Here is a 19,392-nt window from a genome sequence, read left to right on the forward strand (position 1 = left end):
TCTGCATAATTGACCAGCTTCCATTTGGCCAATTACCTTTACAAATGAGCATGACTGAACATATTTTGCGGGAAATCTGAACAGAGCAGATGCCAATTCCAACCAGCCAGATAAACTATAGGAGACTAGAAGGCTCAGAGGATTGGAAAAGGGATATTTAGTCTTCTCTCTTTGTTAAGCAATCTGCAGTTACAATTATAGCAGAAGTAACTGAAAGTTGTTGTTATTAATGGCTGTTCAGAGGTCTATGAAAAATGAGTTTGAAAAGTGTCTTTATCACAAAAATTCCCAATTCCACACTTGGCATTTTTGTTGCCAGTTTCAGTAGAGAGGCCAATGTTTAAAAGAGCCATGGAGAGCAAATTACTGTCTTGACCCTAAAGGTGATTTTGCCAGGGCAAGGTTGGAACACTCTGGCAAGGCATGAAGGAGTATGAGCTGCTGCTGCTGCCTGTCCTGTACATTTTCACTTAATACAGTACTTAGTCTCTAGGGCAGTCAGAATGACACCCCTACAATTAATATCACATTCATGTAAAAAACCCACCTTCTTCCTTGAAATACCATGGAACATTTCTAACTCCAAAACTGTTTCAAAACTGCAGCAGGAAATTCTGATTTATTTGTGGACACTATTTACATTAATATTTTAAATATTGTTATGGGCTGAGTTAAACCCTGCTATGGACTGAGATAAAACCTCATTGAAATTAATAAGTGTGAACATGCCCTTCATTTAAGATATCTGTAAGGAACAGGTAAGGGGTGACACCCAACACAAGGCAAAATGGAGTTTGCAGAGAAACTAGCACCATATGGGCAGAGTATTCCACTCACTGGCTATTGCATGTGTCTGCCTGTGGTGAAAAAGACAAGCTGGAGTGCAGACAAGAAACTGAGAAAGACTCAGGCCTTGGCTACACTTGCAGATGTACAGCGCTGTGAGTTAAACCTGACTTCGTGCAGCTGAGTAGTGAAAGCGCTGCAGTCTGTCCACACTGACAGCTGCCCAGCACACTGTCGTGGCCACATTTGCGGCAATTGCAGCGCTACTGGGAGCGGTGCATTATGGGCAGCTATCCCACAGAGCACCTCTTCCCATTCTGGCGCCGAGGGGTTGTGGGAAGGGGGCGTAGGTGCGGGGCATTCTGGGTCCTGTCCCAACGCTCCGTGATGCATCACTTCGCATCCCAGAAATCCCTTTGTTTCCGTCCACCTTTGGCGCCATCTTTCAACGGTTTCTGTGCAGCGCGATCTGTCTGCGGGAAATGGAGCCCGAACTGCTGAGGCGTATGCTGATGAGTCTCGCCAGCACGTCACGTTTGGCTGTCGAGCTATTCCTTAAGATCCAAAGTGACAGTGAGGGTGAGGAGATAGATGGGACGTACATTCCTGGCGGATCCTGCTTTCTCTCTCCCTCCAGTTCTGTGCTTTCTCATTCTCTTTAATAGATTGCCGCATCACTTCTTGCAGCATGTCTTCTTTGCTTTTTCGCGGTCTCTTCCTGAGTCTTTGCAGTCTCTGAGCAGGCGATAAGAGGGATGGCTGAGGTCTCAAGGTTGATGCAGCTGTATAGGCAAAATGCAACATTCAACAGAGGCAGCATTGTTTATACCAGACAGAGTAATGATTCCCCCCGCACTTAAGGAGTAGAAAACACACAGGGTCTACACAATAGCATAATTTTCCCGTTCGAAACAGAGCAAACATATCCCACGGGAGCCTCAAAATGGTGAGTAAGGGGGACTGATTGTTTCAGGGCTGCACTGTCCTCTGGGTTTCTGTCCCAACATTTTCCACAGGAGTTCGTCCTGGACGATATCTCGCTGCTGAGGGTGACCTGGGAAGCAAGGGAGGGTCTTCTACTGCAATGCGGCTTCCGCCCTGGCCCATATGCAGCTTGCCTGTGTGCAGCAATGGTCCCCCCGCCCCTCGCGGCACAGTGGCGCGGACACGTTAGCCTGGCTGGGACAAGGACCACGGTGGCTCTCCCGATAAACCTGCGCAAGCGCATTGCACACGTTCTGGATGAGACATTCGAGGAGATTACCGAGGCCGATTACCGCAATGTGATAAACCACATCAATGCACTATTCCGCATCTAGGCATTCATGCCTAACCCTCCTCTCCCAAAGAGCCCGCACCGAAAAAATTCCTTCCCGAAAAAAAAACCCGCTTACCGGGAACCTGCTCTTCTGTTTGTCCTCCACCAAGTACCGGCCGCTGCGACTGGCTACCTTCCTCCTGGCTCGAGAAGAGCTCCTGGCTGCATGGCTCCAGGGATTCCGGGGTGTCTCCATCCGGCCCACCACCATCACTCCCGTTTTCCTCCTCCTCCTCCTCCTCCCACCCCCACACCGGCTCTGAAGTGTCCATGGTGGTGTTTGGAGTGGAGGTGGGGTTAACCCCAAGTATCGCATCCAGCTCTTTGTAGAATCGGCACGTCGCGGGGGGAGCACCCGAGCGGCCGTTTGCGTCACAGGCTTTGCGGTAGGCACTCCGCAGCTCCTTCACTTTAATCCTGCACTGCAGGGCGTCCCAGTCATGGCCCCTTTCCATCATGTCCTTTGATACCTTCCCGAAGGTATCGTAATTCCTACGGCTGGAGCGCAGCTGGGACTGGACAGCTTCCTCCCCGCAAACACTGATGAGGTCCAGCAACTCGCCATTGCTCCATGCTGGGGCTCGCTTGGCGCGTGGAGGCATGGTCACCTGGAAAGATTCGCTGATAGCACTCCACGCCACGTCGGGCTGAGCAAACAGGAAGGGGATTTTTAAAATTCCCGGGGAATGTAAAGGGTGGGTCACATGGTTGGTTACCTGAGGCCAGGGCAGTAGAGTTTGAACTGATGACCAGAATGGCTAGAACAGGCATTGTGGGATACTGCCGAATAATTCTGGAGGCCATTCACAGCGCATTTGGCGGCCACACTGGCGCCGCAGCGCTGCAGCGGCAGCGCAATACTCACTATTCCTCTCGGGGAGGTGGAGTACATGCAGCGCTGCAACCACGGAGATACAGCGCTGCAAATGCCTTGCCAGTGTGGATGGGGAGTGAGTTACAGCGCTGGGGGCGGCTTTACAGCACTGCAACTCGCAAGTGTAGCCAAGGCCAATGTCTCAAAGATTCAATCCACCCTATGAAAAAGTTTGAGAAAAGCATGGGGAAATATAAGGCATGAGGGAAAAGACAAACCTCTGGGCTCCCTCAGAGATGAGGAGAAGAGGAAGCAATTACCATCATCATCCTCACATATATCTCTCGGTTTTATTGATATGCCATGACATCACTTCACTACATGTTTGCAGTTTGGAAGTAATATAAAGGAATGTTGTATTGGAAAATAGTTGAGAAACCAATTAGATCCCTGTGCAGACCTCAATTCCTGCATAAATTTTGCTGTCGGACTGGGGACTGTATTTTTACTTTGTGCATTTGATAGCACTCTGTGTATACTCAGTTGCACTGGTAAGTTTTTCCTGTTTGAACAGGATAGTGGAGAGAAAAATATTTTCAAAATAGGAAAATGTGGTCATAATCCCACACAAACAAACAGGGAAACTCAGGGGAAGGTGTAGTACCTGAAATTACTTTTAACTCTTTTTTTAAAAAGTGGTTAGGTTTCCAGATCACAGGGCCTCTTTAAAGTGGGGAACTGGAATCAGATGTCATAAAGTTTGCATAGAAAGCAAATCATATTATATTGATGGCTACATTGTAAATAAATAAATAGATACATACAAGAGGATGAAGGCCAAAGGGAGACATACCGAATTGTATTCATCACTTATTATGCGATTTATCAGCTGCTTATCCTTGTCTGAATCTTCTGACATAATCTTCAGAAATGTGAACATTAAATTGTTCTGCAGACTGTGAAATACATTACAATTTCAAAATGACTGTTTTTACACTTTTTCTACAACTGATTTCTACACAAATAAAAGGGCAGTAAGGGTGGGATTCTTTCTGAAATCTCCGCCTTCTATGAAAATATTTCTTTACAGTGACAAACAATTAGGCATTATGCCACCAAGAGAGGTAGTCAAAATGCCATCACTAGCTGCATTCAAGGAAAGATTAAAACAAACACTAGAGGAAGCCATAAAAGGAAACCATTTTGAAAAGAGAACGGAATGGATTATAACTAGATCTCCTGGAAGATATTTGGGATGGTATTTACATTAACCTTTTCTCTAAACATTTCCCAATGTTGCTAATACCAGCACAGCTCCTGCTGTGATAGAGGGTGGAACTGGAATGTAGGCATCAGCAGATTTCCATGTCAGAGAATTCTCTAGGGCACTTTCCTCACAGACCCCTTGATAAAGGGAAGGGATGTGGCTGTAGAAGGGAGATATGCCACAGCATACTGTGCTCTAACTATTCTAGGTTTACCATATTTCCACAAGCAAAAAAGAGGACACTGGGGGGGGAGGAGCCCCGCCCCTGCCCCACCCCCATCCACTCCCTCCCACTTCCCACCCCCTGATTGCCCCCCTCAGAACCCCCAACCCCTCCCGCTCCTTGTCCCCTGACTGCCCCCTCCTGGGACCCCTGCCACTAATTGCCCCCTAGGACCCCACCCCCTATCTAAGCCGCCCTGCTTCTTGTCCCCTGACTGCCCCCTCCTGAGAACCCCCTACGACCCTACCTGTCCCCTGACTGCCCCGACCCTTATCCACACCCCCACCCCATATTCACACCCCCGCCCCCAGACAGACCCCCGGGGACGCCCATGCCCTATCCAACTGCTCCCCGCCCCCTGACAGGACCCCCAGAACTCCTGACCCATCCAACCCCCTCTGCTACCTGCCTGCCTCGACCCCTCTCCACACCCCTGCCCCCCTGACAGCCCCCCCCAGAACCCCAGACCCATCTAACCCCCCCTGCTCCCTGTCCCTGACTGTCCCAACCCCTCTCCACACCCCTGCCTCCCTGACAGCCCCCCCAGAACCCCCAACCTATCTAACCCCCCCGCTCCCTTTCCCTGACTGTCCCAACCCCTCTCCACACCCCTGCTCCCCTGACAGCCCCCCCAGAACCCCAGACCCATCTAACCCCCCCTGCTCCGTCCCTGACTGTCCCAACCCCTCTCCACACCCCTGCCCCCCTGACAGCCCCCCCAGAACCCCAGACCCATCTAATCCCCCCTACTCCCTGTCTCTGACTGTCCCAACCCCTCTCCACACCCCTGCCCCCCTGACAGCCCCCTCCCAAACTCCCGACCCATCCAACCCCCACTCCCTGTCCCCTGACCAGGGCCGGCTTTAAAGAGCCCAGGAATCGGGCTGCACTCCGGCCGGGATTGCAGGGTTTGGGGCCGGGTTGGAGGTGCTCGGCCGGGGCTGGGCTGGCGCGCTCGGCCGGAACTAGGGCCAGCGCTGCTGGGGCCCGAGCCACCGGAGCCGGGGCCGGCGCTGCTGGGGCCCGAGCCGCCGGAGCCGGGGCCGGCGCTGCTGGGGCCCGAGCCGGGGGTGCTCGGCCGGGGCTGGGCCGGCGCGCTCGGCCGGAACCAGGGCCGGCGCTGCTGGGCCCAGGCCGGGCCGGGGGTGCTCAGCTGGCGCCGGGCTGGCGCGCTCAGCCGGAACCAGGGTCGCCGCCTTGGAGCCGGAGCCGCTGGGGCCCGAGCTGGGCCGGAGCCGCTGGGGCAGCCGGGCGCCGCTTGGCCCGGGCTGGAGGGAGCCGCTCGGCCAGGGCCGCGCCTCCCCGGAGCTCTCCTCCTCGCGCCCCCCCCGCCCCAGCTTACCTGCTTCTGTCTCCCACTTGCCCCTGCTTCTTTTCAGACTTCCCGCGAAGATCTGATTCGTGGGTAGCAGGGGAGGGGGAGGAGCAGGTGGGCGGAGTGTTCAGGGGAGTGGAGGAGGGGGAAGACAGCTGCGGGGCCGGACAGCGTGGTAAGGCTGCAGGGGATGGGGGGAGCCGGGAATGGGCTTTGGGTACCCAGCAGCGCTTGGCCGCCGCTTTTCTGTCTATAAATGGCCGACCAGGGGGAAATCCCGGACATTTTTAGATTTTTAATACCACCCCCCCCCCCCCCCGGACGGCTATTTATAGACCGAAAAGCCGGACATGTCCGGGGAAATCCGGACATATGGTAGCCCTAAACTATTCTGCTGGCCCTACGAGAGGCACTGCAACAAAGCAGACGTAGGCTGCTCTGACTTATGGCAGGGACTCAAACAGTCCGATTGCTTCCAGAAACTGGAGCAAACTGTAAAGGTGATGCACAGCCATTTTTGCCTCTGCGCTGAACAGAACTTAGCTTGGCTGCTGCTCGGAATCAAGGCCTCTGTTTGATTCTCTTTCCCTGTGAAAAGAGGCAGATTTTTGCAAAGCAGCAGTAGATTTAAACTGGCATAATTCTTGTTATTTTCACTGTTGCCCCCCAGGGTTCTGAACAGCAGCATGAAACAGAACAATTTTCTCTATTTTACTTGGTTGCTGTTTGGCAAAGTTACCAGCAGAAGTGAAGGCTCTGGAGCAGTGTTCTGCTCCTGAGTAAGATGATTAATGGTTTACATTTGGAAGGATTTTGTTTTCTTTGTGCTACAAGCTTCAACTTTCAAAAGTGAAATAATAAATTCTGCACAAATTAATAGTTTAGGTCCCAGTGATCACCAGGGGTATCTAGGCAAGAGTGTTTTTCAGACTCTCTCTACACAACTCAGCCAGTTAACAGGGAGAAGGAAGTTCATGGAGGGGAAGCAGGCTTAATTTGTGCCTCTGAGTCTCTGTCCACCTCAGATGCCCTGGCACTGGCTTTCTTCAGCAGCTGGCCACACGCTCCCTGGCTTGTCCCATATGACATGTCTGACCCTCTCTCAGGGACTAGGGGCCGTTCTCCTGGAAGTCCCACCCCATCCTGTCCAGGCCCCATTCTACCTCCACTACACCATCCACAGCATCCCCAATTTACACTCACACCGCCAGCCTGCCATACACCCCTCCACCTCCCCCACTCACACCAACACCCCCATACACCCCATCCCCTCATCCTGCCATACACCCCTCCCCCACTCACACCAACACCCCCATACACCCCTCCCCCACTCACACCAAAACCCTGCCATACACCCCTCCCCCACTCACATCAACACCCCCATACACCCCACCCCCACTCATCCTGCCATACACCCCTCCCCCACTCACACCAACACCCCCATACACCCCTCCCCCACTCACACCAACACCCCCATACACCCACTCACACCCCCTCCCCTCCGCCCAGCATCCCCCCTCTCACTTACCCCGCCCCCTCTATGTTAATGCAGGCTCCGGGCCCCTAACCGTGCATACCGTACCTGAGCCCCGCCCCAGCCCCGCCCCCTCTGGGCGCGCCCCGCCCCGGGCCCAGGCGCGGAGCCCAAAGGGGCGGAAATCCCGCCCATGAGCGGCCGCCCGGTTGCCTCAGCAACCGAGTTCTCCGCAAGTCTCGCGAGAACTCTGTCCGCTCCCTTCCCTCGCGATGAGCCCCGACCCGCAGTGTAGGCGCAGAGCCCACGTGTCGGGGGCGGGGTGAATAGTTCCCGGGCTGTAGCGGGGCCTCTTCCCCCGGGTCCCCTCCCGCAGCGCTTACCCCGCAACGTCCCCCTTTGCCAGGGACCTCACCCCCCGCAGCTGCCCTGATAGGAAGGAACCCGGGCTTGGAGGGGGAGCCACCGTCAGCCCCCCAGGTTGTGAGGTTGCCTCCAGCTCATACCACGGGCAAACCCGAACAAAGTTGGGGTGTTTCTGGCTTGTGAGCCCTCGGGTTTTGTAGCTTTCCTCTGCCCAGCTGTGGGTAGACACTTGCTTTAAATGATTCCATCTATAAAGCAAGAAAGGGAGGAGTCTCATGTAATCCCTGGGACTCCAGAAGATGGGGCTTTATGCTGCAAGAGTTGGCAACTCTGACACTAGTCTAGGCTGGGATTCTTGGGAAATCTCCCAATACTGCACTGCATAGCCTCCTGTGCAGCTCCCCTGATGGGTATTGATGGTGAGAGGGGGAGTATTAGTGCAGATAGCTCTCCAGTGGAAAAAGCAGAGTTGCAAATAGTGAGAGATTTTCCTGTAAATTGATAGTTGAAATGCTGCAGACACAACCTCAGAGGGCTGATCACCTTCACTCTAGATCAAAATTTCCATGTGGTTCCAGTTGGTTACTAAGCATTTAAAAAACTAGTATTGAAATATAACCCAGAAGAACCAACTAAAATGTTTCAACTAAGGTTTCCATTTGGGCGATCAGAGACTGTCCTCGTTTCTCTAGAGCTGAGGTCTCAGGGTCATGAGGAATTGAGATTATTTAGGTGAGGCAGTGCACAAAGCAACATGACCTAATGGCTAGAGTGTTGGACTAGAATTCAGGAGACTTGAGTTCTATTTCTGGCTTGGCCACTAGCCTGCTGGGTGACTTTGAACAAGTCACTTGACCTCTCTCAGCCTCAGTGTTCTGATCTGTGAAGTGGGGATAATGATATGGACCAAAGGTAGCCACTTGTGCATTCCTGGAATATAGGACATTCTAGTACGGCGGGGAATGGTGTGGGCTTGCCCTCACTGGTGTGACCTTGCCTGCATTGTGCATGTGATTTCAGACCACATGGGGGATGCACTTTTGAAGAGTGCGCTGCTCCTCCTGTACTGATGTGGTGTGTGCAAGGTCATGCCGGTGGAGTGACTAAGGTGACCAGACAGCAAATGTGAAAAATTTTGTCTCGGTGCCAGATGGGACAAGCCTGAAAAAGCAGGACTGCCTGGTTCAGTGGTGCCCAACCTTGTTACACAGGAGAGCCACATAAAATTAAGAACAACCTTGTGTGGGCCAAACAGATTCTACATATTTTAATAAGATTTAAAGTCACCTGTATTGATTTATATTTTAAGTTCGGCTTGTTTCGTATGTAATTAGATAGGTTATTTCTATGTATGGTATTGTTTATTTACACACTTGTGTGACCTAAAATGATGTAAACACGATGACAAAAAACTAATGAATTGCCTGTTAGTATATTGTGTTGAAGTAGGCCCCAGGCCTTATGAAATGCTCTGGTGAGCCCTGTATGACCCATGGGCTGTAGGTTGGGCATACTGGGTCTAGTTTAAAACCAGATGCATGGCCTGCCTATACAACAGACAAAATGCTTTGAAATGTACTGAAGAAGAGAGCTGTATAAGAGCTAGTGTTAAGGCTGTAAGAAAGTTTTGATTTTTTTTGGTTCAAAAGTTGCAGCCACAGTTTGTTAAAGCTGCAGTTTTGGAGCGGTCAGCTCAAGTAACACAAAAGGTAGTGTGCGGGCAGGGCCGGTGCAACCCATTAGGCGACCTAGGCGGTTGCCTAGGGCACTACAATTTGGGGGGCGGCGACCGTGGCGGTATTTCGGCGGCGAGACCTTCCGCCGTCTCTGTGGGGGGCGGCATTTCGGGGAGGGACCTTCCGCCGCCTAGGGCGGCAGAAAAGCTGGTGGCGCTCCTGTGTGCGGGGGAGCAGGTGTGTGTAGGCAGCTGTGGGGAGATAGGACCTAAACTCTTGTTTTGTAACTGACTAGATGTTGAGTTGGCAGCAGGGTCCTTTACCCTCCTATGGGGCTGGATACCCCTCCCCCCCAATTCTGTGTCTGGCTCTCTCCTCTGCATCCCCTTTCCTCCCCTCTGGCAAAGTACCAATGAAGGACAAACTCACCAGTGCTGCCCCATGGTTGGGGCTGGCTTGCTGGGTGCTTGCAGTGCTTGGGACAGACTCTGCCTGCAGCACCATGCTGGGGCCTTGCCGACTCCCCTCCCCACTTACTGCTGGGCTCTGGGGTCTCTCTCTGCTCATCCTGCTCCTGGGTAGCCAGGTGGCCCAGTGAGCCAGAGGTGGGAGAGCCTGCCCCTGACCTGCACAGCTCCTGGGCCCTCTCCTTGTCTGCCTCCACCCCCACTCCCACCACAAGTGCCAGGTCACACAATGCCACTTACTCAGATTTGGCCCAGATGCCCCTCCGCATAACAGAGGGATGTCTGGGACAAATTGGAGCAAATGGCAATGCAGAAAAGTTGCAGAGTGTGTGGAAAGTTGCAGTTTCCCCAACAAAATTGCGGCCCACCATTTTCTTTCATGTCCTTATTTATACTGCCTTTGCTGCTTCTGTATTGTGTATGGAAGACAGCAGTTTCTAAGGGCCGTAAATCCAACACTTCACAAGAGCTCAAGTTCACAGTACAATAAAAGGAGTAACATACATTGCTGTCAAAGTAAATATAATCAAGTAAACTTTGCCCCTAAATCCTGCAAATAAATATTAATTAACCACCACCTCCTCCTAGCGCCACATGCTATTAAATAGGGTTAAAAGTAATTTACCTTAAATGCTGATTTTTCTTGTGGGTCCCTCAGGTTTATTCCTTCAGTTGTTTTACATAATGCTATTGAAATGTTGATGTTATTGAAGGGTTAATAATTATGGATTAGTAAATACAAGTGAGTTTGGGTATGTGGAAGACTGAGAAGTCACTTTCTTAAAAGTGACTTCCTTTTATGCTGCGTGCTTTGTAAACTTTTGAGCCCTAGATAAATAATAGATTCTGTTGGCTTTCTTGCCTTGCTAATGAGAAGGCAGCATCATGAAAGACATCCCCAGTCTATTGTTGCAGGCAACTGTCAGGGATCTAAGAGTGGCAGTGAAGAAGGGCAAGGAATGATATAAACAAAGAAATTAAGAGTGAAAGTCCACCTAGGTCCCCTCCCTCCGCAAAAGTACATTGACATACAGGAGAAATGGTGCTGTATTATGAAGCAATCATTCTTTCGGGTTAATGAAATGGAACAGACTAAGTGATGAAATTATAGAGAAACAGAAAGAGGCTGAGCATGGCTTGCATTTGGATATTAATTTTTATTCCTGTAGGATTTGTCTAACCCAGCACTTGCTATGTAAATTACCACAGAGTGGAAATTTAGGTTCCTCTTATTAGCATAATATGTTTATCTTGTGACTTCGAAAGGATCCTGTTTCTCACTGCTGAGTCATTACAGCAGGGAGGCTTCATATAACTGTTGACTTGCTGAGTGGCAGTACATGGCAAATTAGACACAGAAAATATGTCAGGCCTCTTCCTTTCTTAGGACAGAGAATTCAGAAAAGGGGAGCCTATAAATGATGCACCATAAGAACAGGAATCTCTAGCTTATGATTTTTCTGTACTTGCCTGATGTCAGATCAAATTGCATACAAAGAACAGCAATAGAGGCACTCAGGGATCATAAAGTACTCATCCTTGCATGGAGCCTATACAGTGACTAGTGAGAATAGTGACATCATGTCCCCAGAGGTGTGCAGTATTGCAAACTTAATTCTTTTCACACTCTAACTCAGCATTCTAGCTAACTAATTACTGGGACTGAATTGTCTAGGGGATCAGAATTTAAAGGGGGCGGATAGATGGCATTGAGATTGCAGGGGTAATGGTAGTGGCGGTTAAAGAGAGGGATACAAAGAAGTAGTGTTGTAGAAAAGTAGATTGTATTTTCTAAATGGACAACCTACCCTGTATTCTCAATTACTGAGGGACAATCCTCACTCATTGCTATATTTGCTTTCCACAACCAACTCTCTGTATAACTTTTCATGAGTGATGTACCTGAATACTTGGATGCTAATATCTAAACTGTATTCTTAAATGTATTCACCTAAATTTGGGTTATTGCTGATTATGCACTATATATATCTTCTGACTTTAAAAACAAACCTTGTATGTGTGGATAATCTAAGCACTATGCCCAGATGTGTACACACTTTTTTCTTAACCTGTGTACTATATAATTTTTTAACATTAGCTTTAATAACATTTTTAAATCTGTAAAAGAAATTTGATTGGACATAGCAAATTACTGTAATGGCGTAAGTTGTAATGAAATGCATGTTACTGATATGGCACTCCCTGCAAAGGATTAAATACAGAGTCTTGCCCAAAGGACTTCCCAAGGACTATCTACAGTCCTAAAGGGGATTGTGTGGGTTAAGCAGTCTCTTTCCTCTGGACCATGACTCCCAGCAGGGGCACACAAAGGTTCTTGAAAGCCTGGAACAAAATCTGAAACTGAGGCCCTACCCTTACAAAAACACACACACACACCACAAGGGGGTGCAAAAACAGAGGCCAGTTACAAAAACACAAATGTGAGGCCCTAGGTTTGGGGGTTGAAGAGCAAGCTCGCCTTGCACTCACCCTGTTGCTCAGCCACAGCTCCTGTCCTGCTGGGCTAGGGCCAGACTCCCCACTCTGGGTGTTGTGATCTGGAGCACAGGGTCATAACTCTGGCGTTGCCATCCCGTGCGGACGATCACAAAGTCACTTGGTTTGGGGGTCTTCTCAAATTGGGGCCCCAGGGCAAACTGCCTGTGATGTTGCAGTCTATATAATTTTATAAAAATATGCTAATGAGTGAATATAATGTAACTGGAATATGCTTCATGCAAAAGGTCTCTTGTAAGGTATCATTACAAAGCTTATAATCTACTGAGTGTGGTCATCCTATTTGTATAAATGTACCACTCTTGTATCTGAAACTAGAAATATGAAATATAACTCTGAGGGCCTATCGTAATTATGCAAAGTGTGGGCCATTAATGGTGGTTTGGAATCTTGATGACTCCCATTAACCAGGACAATTGTCTGCAGATGGCTGTGTTTTACCTGTAAGTCTTCCTGTATACGTGTGTGCTGGCAAGTGGGCAATGAAGTCTTGCAGTGATGTGATCATGTCACCTGAACTGGAATCCATCTTTAACCTGGTGTCTTTCCATTGAGAAGGAGGGGGTGGAAACCCAGAGAGGGACAAAGGATTCCCGCCTTATGCAAAAGATATATAAAGGGGTGGAACAGAACAAAGGGGAGAGAGGAGCCATCATGAAGAATCCCCTACCTATCACCTGAGCTGGAACAAGAGGTGAATGAGGGGAAAGAATTGTGCCCAGGCCTGGAAGCAGGGCCAGCTTTAAGCCGATTCAGCCGATTCCCCGGAATGGGGCCCCGCGCCTAAGAGGGTCCCGCAACGTCCGGGGCTGCCGGCGGAGCGGGAAAAAAAAAAAAAAAGCCGCGTCCTGCTTCTCCCCCCTCCCTCCAGTGCTTGTGCCGCCATACAGGTGATCAGCGCAAGCCTGGGAGGGAGGGGTGAGGAGGAGGAATGCGGCGTGCTTGGGGAAGACGCGGAGCCAGGGCGGGGATTTGGGGAGGGATCCAATGGGGCAGGGAGGGGGCGGGGCCAGGGCAGGGATTTGGGGAGGGATCCAATGGGGCAGGGAGGGGGTGGAGTCGGGGCAGGGCTGGGGCGGAGTTGGGGCAGGGGGGGCGTGAGACAATTCGCGTCCCGGTGTGGGGCCCCGCACCTGCTAAAACCGGCCTTGCCTGGAAGGTGTCCAGTCTAAGGAAAAAACTTACTGAAGCATCTCTAAGGGTGAGATTATCTGTATTCAGTTTGATTAGACATAGATTTGCGCATTTTATTTTATTTTGCTTGGTGACTTACTTTGTTCTGTCTGTTACTACTTGGAACCACTTAAATCCTACTTTCTGTATTTAATAAAATCACTTTCTACGTATTAATTAACTCAGAGTATGTATTAATACCTGGGGGAGCAACAGCTGTGCATATCTCTCTATCAGTGTTATAGAGGGCGAACAATTTATGAGTTTACCCTGTATACGCTTTATACAGGGTAAAACGGATTTATTTGGGTTTAGACCCCATTGGGAGTTGGGCATCTGAATGTTAAAGACAGGAACACTTCTGTTAACTGCTTTCAGGTAAACCTGCAGCTTTGGGGCAAGTAATTCAGACCCTGGGTCTGTGTTGGAGCAGACGGGAGTGTCTGGCTCAGCGAGACAGGGTGCTGGAGTCCTGAGCTGCCAGGGAAAGCAGGGGTAGAAGTAGTCTTGGCACATCAGGTGGCAGCTCCCAAGTGGGTTTCTGTGATCCAACCCGTCACACTGCCCTCCCCAGGAGGTCCTAATTAGTTATGTTTGAACTTGTCTCCTGCAGTAATGGCTTGAGAAAATATGATACTAGATGCTATAACTGTTGAAAAGCTATTTGCTGTAATAAAAATACACTGAGGTGTTCTCCAAAAATTGATGGGAGTTTTGCTGTTTTCTTCACAGGGAGAAACACTGGGGCCTTTACCTATATAATATTAATAGGTTTTGTGATTGTGCAAGCCTTAAAGTGGTTTATTCCATAGGCGAAACCAGGATCATCACAATTTGACACACACATATGGGGGAGAACCATTTCCCATAAACAGTTATATAACACCCTCTAGTGTCACGTACAGAAGGGAATGTTTCTATTTCTCTGTAGGAAAGCCACTCCTGAGATGTGAATGCAGATGTAGAATATCTGCCCCACTCAAGAAATTGCTTGAAATTAGACATGTCTCTTTCAGACAGCACTTTCCTACCACAGCGTTTTGCTGCCTCACATAAGCAAAAATATTGTTTAAAATAACAATATCTAAAGCACCACTACTTTACAACAACAGAGGGTCCTGTGGCACCTTTAAGACTAACAGAAGTATTGGGAGTATAAGCTTTCGTGGGTAAGAACCTCACTTCTTCAGATGCAAGAGCTTACCCATGAAAGCTTATGCTCCCAATACTTCTGTTAGTCTTAAAGGTGCCACAGGACCCTCTGTTGCTTTTTACAGATTCAGACTAACACGGCTACCCCTCTGATACTTTACAACAGAGGCTTTCCAACACCACCAGACAGTCAGAATTCTACTCAAATAGGTTTCAGAAAGGATCCTGATGCTTATGCTTAAAAATAACACTGATTGTTTAATTTACTGAAGATTTAACAATTTCTTGCTTTATACTCTTCCCCCCCCCAATTGCCAAGTGAGGGCTCAGGATAGCAGCTATGTGGCCTAGTGGAAAGTACCCTGGACTGGGGTTCAGGAGACCTGCTTTTTATTCCTGGTTTGCTGTGAGACATTGGGTAAGTCACAGCCCTCTCCGTGCATCTGTAAAATGGGGATAATCATACCGACCGTCCTATATAAAGTGTTTTGAGATCTACTAATGAAAGCAATCTATAAGAAGATAGCTCTTAATATTAAAAATTGCTTGAGTTGCTTCAGATATATACACTGGGAACTAATCCTAGAGCAAAAGGTTAGAAAATAACCATATACTCTAATGTGGTGGCTCTCAACCTTTCCAGACTACTGTACCCCTTTCAGGAGTCTGATTTGAGTTGCGTACCCCCAAGTTTCACCTCACTTAAAAACTAATTGCTTACAAAATAAGACAAAAAAATACAGAAGTGTCACAGCACACTAATACTGAAAAATTGCTTTCTCATTTTTACCATATAATTATAAAATAAATCAATTGGAATATAAATATTGTACTTACATTCCAGTGTATGGTATAGAGCAATATAAACAAATCATTGTATGAAATTTTAGTTTGTACTGACTTTGCTAATGCTTTTTTATGTAGCCTGTTGCAAAACTAGGCAAATATCTGGATGAGTTGATGTACCCCCTGGAAGACCTCTGTGTACCTCTGGGGTACACATACCCCTGGTTGAGAACCATTGCTCTAATGGTTATTAATATTAATAATGGCATAAAAGATGGCATAATCAAGGTCAGGACCCCATTGTGATGGGTGCTGTACAAACGACTCCAGTCCTGGGGGAATTCTGCACCACTGTGCGTGCGCATATTTCATGTGCCACACATTTTTGTGTGTGTGCAGAAAATAGTTTCTGCTGAAAAGTTGCTGCAGTTCTGCCTTTTACCCACTGGAGGGCATTGTGGTGCTAGAATAGAGCAGCAGCTCCCAGCAGAAAATAACTTCTGCAGTTCTGCCTTTTGCCCACCAGAGGGCGCTGTGGCACTAGAACACAGCAGCCACTCCTGGCAAGCCCCAGCCAAGATAGGGAAGAGAAAGAGGGTACCTTCTTCATAGCGCCTATTGGGCCAGGTCAGGAGACAGGAGCTATGGGGAGACAGACAGCATAGGGTTGCTGGGGGGTCAGAAAGGGCTCATAAGGGCTGGTGGAGGAGGACAGATTGAGGCAAGGGCTGAAAGGGAGTGGAGGCACGGGGCCACATGGGCAAAGGGGGAGGGGGTGCAGAGCTATGGGGGGAAGGGGTATGGCTGAGTGGGGTCATGGAGACACATGGGGATGGGGTGCAGGGACACAGGGAGAAGAGGGGCTGGGGCTGGCTGAGGGGGTGCAGGGACACATGAGCAGAGGGGGAGGAGTGCAGAGCTACAGGGTGGTGGCTGAGTAGGGGTACAGAGACATGGAGACAGGGGAAGATGTGCCTGACTGAATGGGAGAGGCTAGGGTCAGGTAGGGTCTGCATGGAGTTGCTCCCTAAAAATCCCTTCCCAGCCCCCCCCCCAAAACCTGTTCCATACTTTCCCCACCAATACCCAACAACCCTTCAAGTTTATACCCAGGCTCCTTCTCAGCAATTACTTCCCTCTCTCTCAGTTCCTCTGTTACCCCTGACTCCCCCAAGCCTTTGCACTGCTTCAGAGGGGTTCAGGAAATATGGTTCTGTACCGTAGTTTAAATGAATTATTACTCACAGTTCTGTATTAATATGCCTAGTAAGAAATCTATTTGTGAAAAAACATTTCCTGAATCTTTTTTTGTTGTCTGTATTGTTACATACTTGCTGACAAGTATTTTGAAATAAATTACCCAAATAATTGAAACTGGTGTGATTATATTGTTATTTTGACAAATAAAATATGCAGAATTTTGCAGAATTTTAAAATATTGTGCGCAGAATTGTTAATTTTTTGGCACAGAATTCCCCCAGGAGTAAAACATTTAGCAAGATACAGATGCTGTCTAAGAAAGCTAATAAGAGACAAAAGATGGGAGGAGAAATACAGGGGTGAAGTGTCTTTCCCAAAATCACAGTAGCAGAGCTGGGGCTAGAAACCATGTCTCCTTGGTTCCAGTTCACTGCCCTAGCACTGGACAGCACTGACCTTACTGATTGATTTTAGTGAGATGTTGTGTGGTAAATTGTTTTTTTACTTGAAAAAAAAAATGTTTTGGCAGTGGTATTCACCAGCTGTACAACATTTTCTTTTTGCTTTGATTAAGAAACATTATCACACTGTATGCTAAGTCCAAATTAGCTATGGATTTCAGAGTAAGTATTTTAAGATTACTGTTTGATATTCTAAGCTAGAATTTGTGTGTGTTTTTGAAATGTTTGAAACTATTCTTTTAAAACCAGTGAGTGCGCGCTCAGAGGTAGTGCTTGAGCCAGCTGTCTAGTCATGATTAGTACTAATTAGCTTCCCTAGAGAAGGCCTGAGTGGACAGAGGTGTGCCTGATTACCAGGCCAGATTGATGCAAGGGAATCAATGAGCCAATTAGCCCATTAATATGAAAGCTGGACAGAAAGGCAGGGGAAGGAGAATTCAGGGGTGAAGAGAAGGAGACATTTGGAAAGCAGTGCTTAATTTGTAATGAAAGAGGTGCCAGGGCTCAAGCAACTTTCTTACTTTCATAAGACACCGCAAGCCCAGAGGTGGTGGGGCCCAGCCTTGGCATAAATTAAGCACTGATAGAAGGCTAGGAGAGGGCTCAGTGCCTGCTTTTTGCCCCTCACTGCAGGACTCACCAAACATTGTGGGAATTGTTGTTGTGGTAGCTGGGTTTGCTCTCTTATAAATTCCTGCAGGCTTTTTTGTTGCTCTGTTTGCAAGGGCAAGCAAGAACTGTTTTTCTGCATGGTGGGATTCTTAGAAGGTAGAGGGTTTTCTGCATCTCTCTTTACTGCTCTACCACCCATTACAGTGTTTCTGCCAATACCTCGCCTGCCAGACCTCTTCAGCAGCTCCTCCATTCACACAGCTACAAGCAAATCCCAGAAAAGCCCCCACTGGTGACTGGGTGGTATGCCACTCCCCTGCCTCTTCTACGGACTCACACCATTGAGACTTTCTTGTTTGTAAACACCCACTGTCGTTTATTTACAGCGTTTCAATCCCTCTATCAATGCATAGGTGTGTCTCCCCCTCTTTACAACTTTCTAGTCCCGTCTCCAGAAAGGGAAGAGGCAATAAGGTCTCTACTCAGAGACCTTCCTTCAGCCTACTCCCCTAACCCTCTATTTATCTCTATTATAGCCCTCCCATGTCCTTTTATACAGCTTCCCTGTTAATGGGCTAATTGGCTCACTAGCACCAATCTGGAGTCTGGACTGGTAATCAGCCACACCTCTGTCCAATTAGGTCTTCTCCAGGGGAACCTGTTCAGTATTAATAGTGACAAGAGTGCTGGCTTTTAGTTCTTTGTTTTGAACAGCTATATTTGTTACTGCTGTGTGTGTAAAGGAGTTGTGAATATTATGTTACTTGATCAAGACTCTTGTATAAACTTTGAGAAAAATGCTTCTGATGTATTTTCTCTTTTGTTAATTCTTCTAGCTTGGTATAAGTATCTCAGAATGCTCTAAGGCTGTTTCTTCTGTTACTAAAGGAGACAGCTTACCCTAAGGGTATGTCTACACTGGCAGAGTTACATTGCAGGCAGTTACAGCGCCGTTCAGAGAGCGCTGAAGGGAAACTGCTCTTGTGTGTTCACACTGTCAGCTGCCTGCACAGTAGTGTGTTCACACTTGTGGCACTTGCATTGGTATTCAGAGTGGTGCACTCTGGGCAGCTATCCCATAGAACATCTCTTCCACTTCTGCCGCTAAGAGTTGTGGGAAGACAGAGAGGGTTGTGGGGCATCCTGGGTCCTGTCCTAATGGCCTGTGATGCATTGCTTCACATCCCAGCAATCCCTGTGCTTCCGTCCACATTTGGTGCCATCTTTCAATGGTTTGTGTACTGCACACTCTGCCTATTTGGGCTGCAGGAATAGATCCCGAACTGTTGACAAGTATGCTGCTCGCTCTGACCACCACGTCACGAATGGCAGTGGAGTTATTCCTTAATCTACAAAGGCAAGAGGAGTGCGACATTGATCTCGCCACACATACTAGCTACGCCACAAGATTGCTTGTGGCATTCCCGGGGGTGCTGACCACAGTGTTATGCCGCTTTTGGGCTCGGGAAACAAGCACTGAGTGGTGGGATCACATCGTCATGCACATCTAGGATGATGAGCAGTGGCTGCAGAACTTTCGCATGACGAAAGCCACATTCATGGGACTGTGTGATGAGTTCGTCCCAGCCCTGCGGCGCAAGGACATGAGAATGAGAGCTGCTCCGTCGTTGGAGAAGCACATGGCGATTGCACTGTGGAAGCTGGCTACTCCAGACTGTTACTGATCGGTCACTAACCAGTTCGGAGTGGGAAAGTTGACCGTTGGACTCGTGTTGACAGAAGTGTGCGGGGCCATTAATCGCATCCTGCTCCAAAAGACCATGA

The 19,392-nt window shown here is 48.7% G+C and overlaps 1 protein-coding gene across 1 annotated transcript in view; it reads right to left on the bottom strand.

Moving 5' to 3' along the window:
- The window catches only part of AGBL3 (AGBL carboxypeptidase 3), a 45,262-nt gene extending 41,404 nt beyond the window's left edge, over positions 1–3,858 (bottom strand). The window contains exon 1 of the mRNA XM_065420863.1: positions 3,772–3,858. Coding sequence (XP_065276935.1) covers positions 3,772–3,858 — 87 coding nt within the window. The remainder of the gene's footprint in view (positions 1–3,771) is intronic.
- Between the last annotated feature and the right edge of the window lie 15,534 nt (positions 3,859–19,392).

Source organism: Emys orbicularis, chromosome 1, assembly GCF_028017835.1.
Source record: "Emys orbicularis isolate rEmyOrb1 chromosome 1, rEmyOrb1.hap1, whole genome shotgun sequence".
Taxonomy (NCBI): Eukaryota; Metazoa; Chordata; order Testudines; family Emydidae; genus Emys; species Emys orbicularis.